This window comes from Pyrgilauda ruficollis, unplaced genomic scaffold (genome assembly GCF_017590135.1).
Source record: "Pyrgilauda ruficollis isolate IOZ18807 unplaced genomic scaffold, ASM1759013v1 scaffold8, whole genome shotgun sequence".
Lineage (NCBI taxonomy): Eukaryota > Metazoa > Chordata > Aves > Passeriformes > Passeridae > Pyrgilauda > Pyrgilauda ruficollis.
Genome location: NW_024529932.1, coordinates 13,379,976 through 13,392,136, shown reverse-complemented (window position 1 = coordinate 13,392,136; position 12,161 = coordinate 13,379,976). Strand labels below are relative to the sequence as shown.

The following is a 12,161-nucleotide window of genomic DNA, read 5'->3' as shown; positions in this document are numbered from 1 at the left end:
AGGCTAGCTGTTGTGGAAATCACATATTTCTCAAAATTCATATATTAAGCAGCAATAGTTGTATCATGTTTTGTATTATTGTAGACAGTGTGTGCAAATCTTTTAAGATTAGGGCAATCAAAACAGATTTATTTAGACACTTTTATAAGTTACATTGAAGTTTGGTTAAAACTAAAACCGTGAAATGCAGAAAATTCTTTTGACATTGATAGGCTTTTAATAGTAAGTCCTTGACATGCTCAGCATGATGGATGTAAAGAACTTAGGGGGTTTTGAAAAACCTACATATAATTGTGTCGCTCAAGTATTTTAAGCAAATTTAAAAGTCAGTATAGTTCTGTCCCTGCAGATTAGAAAAAAGGAGGGCAGGTTTTGGTAGCCTGGGCAAGCTGGATAGGATGTGAGATCTCAGAAATGTCAGGAAGAGCATAGGGAGAGGGCAAGTTTGCCTGTGCTGTATGATCAAGCTGGCAGCATGTCCTGTGGAGTATGAGAATGAAAAATCCAGGCATCACTGTAGCCCAAGCGTGGCTTAGAATCACAGAATATCCTGAGCTGGAAGGGACCCACAAAGATCATCGAAGTCCAGGTGCTGGCCCTGCACATGACCACCAAGAATCACATCATGTGCCTACGAGCATTGTCCAAATGCTTCTTAAACTCTGGTGGGCTTGGTGCTGTGACCTTTTCTATCTCCTTAGATTTGCTTCACATGGGCGTGCTGGGGGAAGAGGAGTGCATAGCTTCAAACGATTTTTTTTTACTCATATCTCTAAAACCCCTGTGCAGGAAGCTTTGTGGGAAAATTAATGGCCTGAGAGTTATCACACACATTTATGAACCAGTTACTGCTCATAATAATTTGTTTTTATAATATGTGTCCATGGGGTTTGGGGCAGTCTTTGGAAAAGAACTATTGCAGTTCTGCTGTGTACTTGCCCAAAAGCTGTTCCTTTCTATGAAGGTTTGTTAGGATTTTTTTGTTGTTGTTGTTTTTATTAAGCCATTTTTTGCTTGTACTGAAGCGTGCGATCAATAATTGTCTTTCGTTACTCTTGTATTGCAGCAGATCATGCTTTACACTGTGGATCCCTGACAGTATTTTACCTTATTGCAGGAGCACTCTGCCCAGGGTCCAACGATCCCTGTCTAGAGAAGCCGTGTCCAGGGGACATGCAGTGTGTGGGGTACGAAGCCAGCCGGAGACCGTTCATCTGCCAGTGCCCGCCAGGAAAGCTTGGCGAGTGTTCAGGTGCATGTCAAAGCCGTAAAGGGGGAGATACTTGGACAATAAAGTGCTGCCATTCTCATTTTGTAGGCAGAGGTGGCAGTGAAGTTAACAGAAAATGCACTGCTGTACCCATCTCAGCACAGGCACTTGGGGTGTGTGTTTATAAGCCCTATAAATACTTGTCTTTATAGCTAAGGGGCTGTATGTAGATTGTGATCCAGTTTCTGTTTGGAAATTCCCACTGGCTTGCTTAAATACCAGCTCAGTAAAACATGCTGCTGAGAAAACAGGATTTTTCCTAGAGAATGTTGTGCCAGATGTTTTCCTGCCCATGGGCAAAGCTCTATAATTAACTCTTCTGCTTACTATTTAGATTACAAAATTCCAGCCTTTATTAATGAAAACACTACACTATCCCAAAAAGAAAGTTTGAGGACATCTGCTAGTTCTCTGCATCTGTGTTGTACCCTGGGATATGAAGAGCCAGGTGGACAGGCAGTGAAGCAGGGCTTTCTGTTGACTTCAGTGAATCCCAGGCTGCAGGACAGAGGATTTGTGCTGTTTGCCTGATAAAAGCACGGCAGATACTGAACTGTGGTCCTGGGCAGTGGTTGCAGGGGACTCATTGAAAGGGTTTGGCTGACATCTGCCCACAAGTAACTTTACACCTATAACTCAACTGCCTGATGTACAGATGTGGTCATCTTTTGATTTCCTCCATTTTCAATGAGGCAAGACTGGTGCCTCCAGGAGTATATAAGCTGAAAAATGGTGAATACTTGGAGCGCCCTCTTTTTTTTATTATTATTTTTAAGTATGGAAAAATAGAACTTTCCTCTATCCCCTGAAAAATAGCTTAAAAAAAGGAAATGCAGAAATGTTTTGTAGTAGATGCCAGTTTTGTTTTCTCTCATCAAAGAAAGGTTTTATTTATTTCTTCCTAGTCATTCTCATTAACTTTATAAATTCTTTAATTACTTAACAGTTGAGAAATTGTTTTATGTATCACTAAAAGCACATGTGTCTTTTCAAAATGGTTGTTTCAGGCCACACTTCCCTTAGCTTTGCTGGGAATAGCTACATTAAATACCGTGTTTCTGAAAATAGCAAGAAAGAGGAATTCAAGTTGGCTCTCCGACTGCGAACCCTGCAAAGCAATGGGATTATAATGTACACCAGAGCGAATCCCTGTATAATTCTGAAGGTAATTAAAATAACTTATCTTTTCTGCAGTTGTTTTTCTCGATTCTGTATTTTCTCTTGGCTCTTGATTTGGGGAATGCTGTTCTCATTTCACTGTAGATTGAGAAGATGAAGTCTGTTCTAACAGGGAAAAACAATTTCAACAACAGCAGCAGCAACAAGGATCAGAAAAGCAGCTTGTTAGTGGTACTTTACTTGGAAAATTCCCCACTGGGTGCTGTTCATTATAAGCACATTGTGTGTGTCTGTGTGCAGGAGCCAGTCTGCACGAGATGTAAGATTTGGCCATTTATGTGACTATGTAGTCAAAACGAAGCCTGCTGAAATTGCTGTTCTTCCCTTCTGTCCTGTCTGTGGTTAGAGGATATGCCCTCGCTGTTAGTGAGCTAATTACAGAACCGACTGCTTAGAACATGTCTGCTACTGAATATGAAGATCTCTGCACTCTGTGGATTAAGGTTCTTTGTTGAGAGAGTCATGGGGTCAATGGAGATTGATAGCAAATCAATATTAATTGATAAGTTTCCCATGCGTTTTTATTCTTTTTTTTTTTTTTTTGTTTCTGTGGAATGGCAAATAACTGCTGGATGGAAAGGGACTACTAGGTTCATCCAGGAGCCTGCACATATAGTATTTCTGCTATAACCTCTAAGGTACCAAATGAAAATATTGACATTTGTAATTCAGCCACACTCTATAATTCAGCAGTGGAAGAAATGGCACTGAGCCTTTTGTGTCTGCATTTGCAATCTTTAGGGTACTTTTGGCTGAATGCTACATAATGTTAAAGTGGCTAGATGAGTTCTTAATGGGCAACAAATAATTTTATAGCTGTTAGACTGAAGTATTTCATGAGCAAGAGTACTGTCTGTCATTCACCAGGAACTGTCAGCATTGTTCAGATTTGCACAAGACAGCCTTTATTTTGAGATACATAAATGCAGTTGGAACTTTCAAGCATGTGGTTTTGTTTAAAAAAAAAAAAAAAGCAAAACTGCAGGTTGGAAGACTTTCTTTGAAGTCCTCATCATGCTTGCTCTTAGCATCTGTCAGTAGGTAATGTTTACAGTTTGGTAATTTCAAAAAACAAATGGCCCTGGTGGAAGGTGCCACTTGAAAACAATAGGAGATGATACAGAGATGGCCTGAATTGGAGTTAGATTGGTGATAGGAGAATTCATTTTGCTAGAGTTTTGTATATAAAGCTCTCATCATTAAGGAGCACAGCATATCCAGGTCATGGACAACCGAGCGAAAATATCCAGCTGAAGCTGGGAAATTTTGCCACCAAAATAGAAAAGTTGATGCTACTACTATTGCTTAAAAAAAAAAAAAAGCCAAAAAAAAACCCCACACCAGAAAAAAAAAAAAAAAAAAAAAAAAAAACCAAACCCAAATGAACACAAACCAAACAAAAAAAAAAAAATCCAAACCTGTAAGAGAACCGCCTTTTACAATCACCTGAATTGAGTATTTAGTTGTCGGGTAGGAATCATGTTTTCAGTCCCCACTTCACATAATCACCTAATTATTTTGCTTTGAAGGATGCTGAGTTAAAAATAATACTTCAAGGAGCAGCGACAAGAGCTGTGGTTATTGTGCTCCAGTCTCAGTCAGCAACCTCCATGTCAATCTGGTTTGCTCCCTAAGTCTAAGAAGCAAAGAAAGTATAGAGCTTCATATGCAGCAGCTGCATCACATATCTGATGAGTGAGGCCCATGGTCATGTATGGATGCGAAGCCTCTGCTTTGTCCTGGGCATTGATCAGGGGAGGACATAGGGAATTACCTTCTCAGAGCCTCATGTTTAGCTTTCCAGAAGGGCAGGATTCGTTGTTGCAGTGAATCCTTTTCCCAGATCTGGCACTGGGCTTCTGCATGCATGGGGTTTAAAGGAAACAAAATGATTACATTCAGCATTTTTTTTTTTAAGAAATAGTGTCGCTTAAAAGATCAGGAATTGTCAGAATTTAGTTTATGAAGGTCTTTTAACCAAGGAATATCAGGCTAAATTCTCAAAAAATGTTCTCTGTGGCAGACAAATGGCATCATGCTCAAGGGATTCAGCCCTGTCAGGTCTCTTCAGGGATGGCAGCTGGCTCATGGACTGCACTTTGGGGATCCCTGACTCAGGTGTTTTCAAGGAAGTTATGCTTAGACTTTCTAAACACATTTTTTTCATTTATAAACCAGAGGTACGGCTTCCTTTAACCAGGTACATATGTTGGGAGGTAGGGAGGCACTCAGAAATGAGGCCATTAAGCAGATTAATTAGAGGTCTGTAAATGTGAAGTTGTTACCATTTGAGCATTTTGCTTTCAATTAAATTAAACATGAGGAGAAGCTTTCCAAATAGAGGATAGAGGTTGAAATCTTGTGTTCTTTTGAGCACTCTGGCATCACTCCAGCAAAGCACTTAATCACTTGCTTAACTTCCTGTATTTGAAACCGATTGGAACTACTCACATACCTTAATTTTAGGCATCTATTTAAGTATCTGCTGGATTAGCACCAGAGGGCTCAGCACCATCACTGAGTTTCAGATAAAGGCAGAGGTGGAAGAAATTTAGACCCACCCCCCCAAAGGTATGAGCCCATGGGAAGACAGGCAGAAACACCTGTGCTGTTGGGCACAGAGTGGCATTGATTGTTTTGAAGCGAGTCTCTGCCATTGCAGTCTGTTTAAAAATTAATGCTGCAATATGCTTTTAGGTGTTTAAATGGAGAGCTTAATTTTGGAAGCTCATACATTTGTGATAACTCCAGAGATGGAAATATTTCATAATCTTAAGACAGTGTTCTTCTTGGATAAGTAATCAATTCCATAGAGCAAGCTGCTTGTCTACTACTTTGCTGAAAGCCTACCAGCCAGACTCTATTGATATAATAAAATAAGGCTGTTATTTATTCAGCTGTTTCAAATAAAGCAACTCATCCATTGATTTTGAGAGGTTGGCTTTTTGTTGTTGTTGTTGTTGCATGCCCTTTCTTTTAAGACAATTGGAGCAAAATGAGATGCAGGTCAATGTTGGCTTTTTATTCCTTTGGAAAGATTGCATGTCCCAAAACCAGTACCACCATTTCCTCTTTACCTATGTAGCAGCTAACTCAGAAAAGTAAGATTTAACCATCTAAAGCATTACAAGGCCATTGCAGAAGAGAATTCCTTTTTTTTCCCCCAAGGAATACAATGGAGATTCATCTTGTTTTGTGAAATTTTAAGGATTAAAAATAGGTAAAGAAAGACTTTCCCATCATGCCATAAATATAGCAGCTAAACGGTAAAAGGCAAGCATATGTCCTTCTGTCCAGGCAGTTAATGTGAAACTTTGCATGGCTTAGTTAAGTGTGTATTACACATTTTAATGCATTACTGCTGCGTGGCTTGTGCTGGATAGGACTGAAGTTTGGATATGATCCCAGTTGTGGCTGGAGTTGAAACAAGTAATGTTTTAATTAAATACACCATTTTACACAAACGAACCTGAAATGCAATTCGGCTAACGAAATATTTCCCCAGATAGATTAGGAGGCAGCATGCTGTATCCATGGTGTTTGACTGCAGATGGACTGTGTGAGCTGGAGGTGGTCTCAGAAGAACCATTTGATCATTTTATTACCTATGTTGATACACAAATATGGATGTTAGCCAAACATCTTAGCCAGACTAATATTCTAATATAATTTACAGTATTTGGCTCCATTCTGCCCACTGAATGAAATCATTGAAATGTAACAGATTGCATCGGGTTTTGGAGTCTTCACTGTTCTTTTAACTTCTCTACAGGTGAGGAATCTTGTGGCATATGTGCTTAAGTGTACATTAACTTCCTTGTCATAGTTGTTATAACTGAGACTGTAACTAAACCCTGAGCCTAGGAAGATCTGGGAAGTGGAAGCTTTGTGGGAATTTTCTGCTCAGCTAGGATGAAGCAGTATCTCTCTGCTTTCATGGTGCAGACGGTCTCTGCTGGTGCCATGGGCTGTACTGGTGAGGGGTTCCAAAGTTTGGCATGTCTCTGCTGTGAGATGGAGTAACTCAGGCTTTCTGCAGTGTTGCACTACATAGATGGATGAAAAAGCAACACCACACATTCAGTGCTGGACTGACAGTCTGACGCTACCAGCTCTCAACCAGACCAACCATGCCACTGAGGTTATTGTCTGGATAACTGCTGAAAACCTGGACAAGAGCCTGGGTATTCACTGGATGCCCACCCATATTTTTTGCTTGAATGTCCCTCAGTTAGCTTGAAGTTCAGTTTTTCTTGGTACCGAGGTCCAGGCTATAATCAAAGAACCTCCTCTGAGGACTGAGCAGTGACCCTGACATCTCAGTGGTTACAAGGAATCACAGGACCACCAGGGATTAATTACTGAATGATGGTTGAATTCTCTGTGCTTTGGGGTGGGGACAGCAATTTTATCTGTTAGGTGGAAAAACCTTCTTCTCCTTGCCTGGCCAGTCCAGCTGCTAAGTACTCAAGAGTGGAGCCCTTTGCAGCATCTGCTCCTTGCCGGTTCTTCCTGTTCTCCGTACTCCTCCTCAAGGTCCATCACTGGACAAATACTTCCTCCCAGCCCCTCTACAGCAAGGCCCATGACCATCTGATTAATGAACGTGCTTTTATGGTCCCATTGCTAGGGGTACCTGAGCATGTCACACGGTCTTTAATGCATGTATCTGTAAAGCAGTGGTGTGAGGTAGGGAAATGACGTTACCCCTCTTTTCATGATGGAGACCTGAAACTAATGGCTTGCTTGAGATCTCAGAGGAAGAATGTTGCAGAGTGTGGATTCCCATGCAGATCTGTCATGTCTTAGGCTAGTACTGTAAGCATCAGACCATCCTTTCCATCTTTCCCTCTAGTTAGAGGTTACTCGTGTTTCTTCAATAACAGGAAGGAAACTTAAACCCTTCAGACAATATATATTTACTGTGCATGTCAGATCATCTGTTGGTAAAGAGAAATAAAAGTGGATGAGAAAGATGTAGAAAACATATTTTAATGGCAAATCTTTTAGATCATAGTTTCCTGTATACAAATGGTGTAATATTTATCCCAGGTGCTCAAATGTGGTGTTGCATTTATAAAGATAATTGGAAAAACATGTTCTGTGAGTAAGAGTAATAGACATGCAGGCAGTATGTCCTTCAGGGCATAAGTAGTCATAGGGGAGGTATATGTATATTATACACAATCAGTAGAAGAGTTTCCATAGGAAAAAGCCTTTTAAGTAAGCAGCAAGTTATCTACTTATCCAGTGATGGCTGTTTTTCAAAGTGTAATATGTTGGCATGCATTTTTCTGTTTGATTTGTATTCCTGGTGAGACAGACCATACTCTCTGAGCATCACCTTCAATGTTTATGGACTGTTTTGTTTCACAGGGAGGAAAGAAACTACTGCTCCATCTCTGGAGAGAAAAAAATTCTCTGTTTATCAGGGCATCTTGTTTACCAAGATTCCTCCTGAGAATATGCTTTAACAGACCCAATTTCAATCTACAGAAACTGTTTACAGCTGAGTTTTGAGTCCTTTAAGAAAATGTTTTTTAATTAAAAGTGATCCAGACTCATTATTCTATACATCCATTAGCCTTATTTGATTGATCTGTAGGAGTATCAAGCAACATCCATCCCTTAAGCATGTATTACAGTCATAGATCTGATTCCTTCTCAGTTTCATTACATCCTACAGACCAGGGACTGCAAAACAGCCGGTTGTTCATAGCAGGGGCTAATTCTAGCTTCTTCGCTTTGCTCCTGTGTGTGTATTCATTCCTCTGCACCCCCTCACACCATGCAGAGTAAGTGGGCAGCTGGCATCTATAGGGAGCTTGCCCCATGCTTAGCACCTCTGTGTCCGTGCTGCCGAGCAATCACCGAGCAGAGGACTGCTGTGCGTTATCCCCTGATTGCCCAGTGTGTTTTGGCTTGAGGTCCAGTTCAGAGTCAGCCAGTCAAGAAACCAAGGATTTGTAAATGAGAAGAAAATCCAGAGAAATCCACAGACATACAGATCTCAAGATTTTGCTTTTAGCTTTTCTCCTGGTAGTTTTGTCAACCTCCAAGGACATAAAATGCTGATAATGGCAGACAACACGGTCTGCTCCTGTACATTAACACTTTCCTGTTTACTTTCAAGCCACATCAGGGAACCTGTCTGAGAAGAGTTTGAGTACACAGTCACATGCCAAGGGATGTCTTCATCTAACATGACTGTTCATGCTAGAAATGGCCAAAAATGGCCAAAGGCAGATGGACACACTGCAGCATCCTCACATCTGCATTTTCCATTCCAGTTCAGCAGGCCACCAAAGCTCTATGGGGTTCTTGCATTGACAGCTGATGAAACTCTGCTCTCACTGGGAGGAGCAGTCAGTCTCTGTAACAGATGCACCAGTGAGAGGACAATGTGAGCTGCCTGGAAGGATGAAAAATGACAGCACCTGAACTTTTCAGGGGGATAAATAATGGGACAGAACTGTCTTGAAATGGGGTTTGCAAAAATAAATACTTCCTAGAGCATGACATAAAGGTAAAATACTTGGAAGGGCTTTCAGAGAACTTGAATCCAATTAATGTGTCATAAGAAATTATTTCAAGCCTTGTCAGCCATTTTAAACTTCTATGCCATCTGTTAGAGAAACCTAAAATCTTGGTGTAAACTGCTAATCAGGAAAGCAGCACTTCATACCATTCCCTCACTCTGCACTTTGCCTGCCCCGGCAGCGTAGCACAGATTTTCTCTTTACGAGGTCTTGGAATGGATGAGGGAGAGGAGGGAGAGTGAGAAATCCCCTACAAACTCTAAATCCATGAGTCCAGCATAAACATTAAGAAAGAAAGAAAGAAAAGGAAGACCCATCTTACATCATCTGTGAGGTATACACAGGGCAGGTTGTGTTGCATCTTTGGGAAATAACTGACTTTTGGTCAACTAGTATCTTACTTTTGTAATTAGTGATAATAAACTTAAGATGTTTAAGGGAAAATCCGCACCTCGTTGAGATGCTCCTTAAAGTCACAGAAGCACAGGATGTCTGCATGAGCAGAGTACCTAACATCAGGCCATTGGCTTTGCCTCAAACCTCTCAAACTAAGAGGTGATCCTGTGCCTTTACTGTCCTTTTGATAACATCAGCCACTGGGAGGAGAATCACAGCTCTCAGACTTGCTGAGAGAGACACAGCTGTTTGACAGCAGAGCCAAGAGCAGAACAAGGGTCCTCAAGTCCATATCCTGTTCAGTAAAACATGTAATTATCCCGGTTTTCATCTGTGTTCTGCACCCATATGATTTTCTGTATTTTTAGTTTTCCTGCAGTAATTGGCATCAGGCAAACTCAAAGTAAGCTGATATTTTCCACCATTTTATTTTTTTGCTCATAATAAAGGCACAGCTTTTTGCTGTTTTAGTGTCATGTAGGAGAGCAGCTTTAACAGTGTGCAGAGACTGTCTAGAAGTTCTCTGTGCTTCCAGATTCTCTGTGAGAGCATATTACAAGACAGCTGAGCGCCTGAAGCAGTTTGATTTCTGTTTTCCTCCTGCAGATCGTCGATGGCAAACTCTGGTTCCAGTTGGATTGCGGAAGTGGCCCAGGAATCCTGGGAATTTCTGGAAGGGCCGTTAATGATGGAAGCTGGCATTCGGTCTTCCTGGAGCTGAACCGCAATTTCACCAGCTTGTCCCTGGACGACAGCTACGTGGAGCGCCGCAAAGCCCCCCTCTACTTCCAGACGCTCAGCACAGATAGCTCCGTCTACTTCGGCGCCCAGGTCCAAGTGGATAACGTCCGCAGCCTGACTGACAAGAGGACAACGCAGGTCCTGAGCGGCTTCCAGGGCTGCCTGGACTCAGTAGTCCTAAATAACAACGAGCTGCCCCTCCAGAACAAGCGCAGCAGCTTCGCAGAAGTGGTTGGCCTGACGGAATTGAAGCTCGGCTGCGTTCTTTATCCCGATGCCTGTGAGAGACACCCCTGCCAGAACGGCGGCACCTGTACTGCCGTGCCATCTGGTGGTAAATGTTTTCATTACTTTATGGGCTTCCCCCTCCCCGTTTTCCTCTGTAATTTATTGCCAGAGATGGTTTTATGCAGCAACATGCTTGAAAAATCTCATGAACTCTATAAAACTCTGATAGGTATTGCAAATTGGGTAAAAGCTGTTTGCTCTATAAATAACAGTGAAATGGTGCCCCTTCTTATTGCATTAGTGTTCCAGGAGGAAATTGATTTATCGGCTGTTAGTATAATCCTATTTCTATAGAAACCAATAGAATTACAATTACTGTAATGTTCAGCTGGATTTTTCAGAATCCATTTACAGCATTCTTACAGCATTGAGGGCTGTACACAAAGATGGTGATTTGAAATGTCCATCACAGATGTAACAGCAGTGTTGCCTTACTCTGTTTCCGAAGCTGTCACAAATAATTACTAAGCTGTCCGCAAACACCTTCGTCCTTTTGGAAGTGAATAATTTCATTGCATGTTTGCGTGGAAAATAGCAAGTTGGGCCCATTATAAACCCCCCTGAACTGTATTTTACAGCTTTCTTGGAGTGCTCTAAGGTCTAAGTAATATTATCCAAATTTTGTAGGGCATTGATTTAGACTGTGCTTGTGTTGGAGTTTCCTATCCAGTGGTTTTGTGGTGGTTTGTCATTTGATATCAGTGACTTACTGCAGTGCACAAGTTACCAGAACAGTCAGCATGTTAGCAGGAGAAACGCAAATTGCACACATGTAGAACATTGCCTCTCAGGCAGTTCTCTTACTGCAGTGTAGGAGTTTCCCTTCCAATTCCCCACACTGTATTAGCATGCAGCATTGCACACCTTTTCTGGCAGAATAAAACTTCCTCTGAAAAGGAGGTTGCTCGACAGAGAGGTTTTCTGCAAGTTCAGAGCTTTCCATCCACTTACTGTCAGTGAGTTTTGATCATGGCTCTCTAGGGAGGTTCTTGCCTAAACTCTTATTTTGTGGAGCATTTCACCACTGTCCCAGGGCTTTCTGCTTCAGTGTGTCCATGCAATTCCCTTGCACCCGTAGTTATTATTTCTGTTTTTCATTAGTTTAAGCCTGACTCTCTTATTACCTTTCTGAGTCCCCTCCACCACACAGAGTTTTTAGGCCTAAACTTCAGATCAGTTCAAGACCTACATGTGGTGAGATTTGAGCAAAACTGTGATAAGTTTCTCAGTTGGATAGCTCCCAGTCCTATAAAGTAAGTCCTGAAAATGTGGATTTGTCCATGCTGGGCTGTCTCAGCTAGCATCCCTGCTGGATCTTTGGCTTTGATTCAGCCACCTCTTCTCCCATGCCATCACAAATGATGCATCAGTGATGCTATCAGCTTTGCTGTTGATGGAAAGGAATGGGAGGACAGTTAGAAAGAATGAAGCACAGCCCTGGCAATCCAGGATGTGTTGTGGGGCATGAGCAGAAATATTGCTGCGGGTGTGTTTGTCCTTAAGGGTCTTTATTTACCAAGGGAAGGAGAGAAAAGGAGGGCTGCACAACAAGGGCAAAAGAAAATTATTCTGAGAGAGAAGGTTGCTGCAGCCATTGGAAGAGTTGCTAAGCATGATTATTGAAATTCCTAGGAAATATGGATGTAGTACGTATGGGAACTTATGTATAATGGCTTTGATTCAGAGTTCCTACTTAATAAATGAGATTAACCATTCGCCTCACATCCAAGGAAGCATGAGAACAGTTC

General features: G+C 41.6%; 1 protein-coding gene across 2 annotated transcripts in view; it reads left to right on the top strand.

The window, feature by feature from the left end:
* FAT3 (FAT atypical cadherin 3) overlaps window positions 1-12,161 on the top strand; it is a 327,081-nt gene that overhangs the window by 295,531 nt on the left and 19,389 nt on the right. For both annotated transcript variants that reach the window (XM_041487251.1, XM_041487250.1), the window contains 3 exons: window positions 1,118-1,252; window positions 2,278-2,435; window positions 9,991-10,459. In XM_041487251.1, the coding sequence (XP_041343185.1) occupies window positions 1,118-1,252; window positions 2,278-2,435; window positions 9,991-10,459 (762 nt within the window). The remainder of the gene's footprint in view (window positions 1-1,117; window positions 1,253-2,277; window positions 2,436-9,990; window positions 10,460-12,161) is intronic.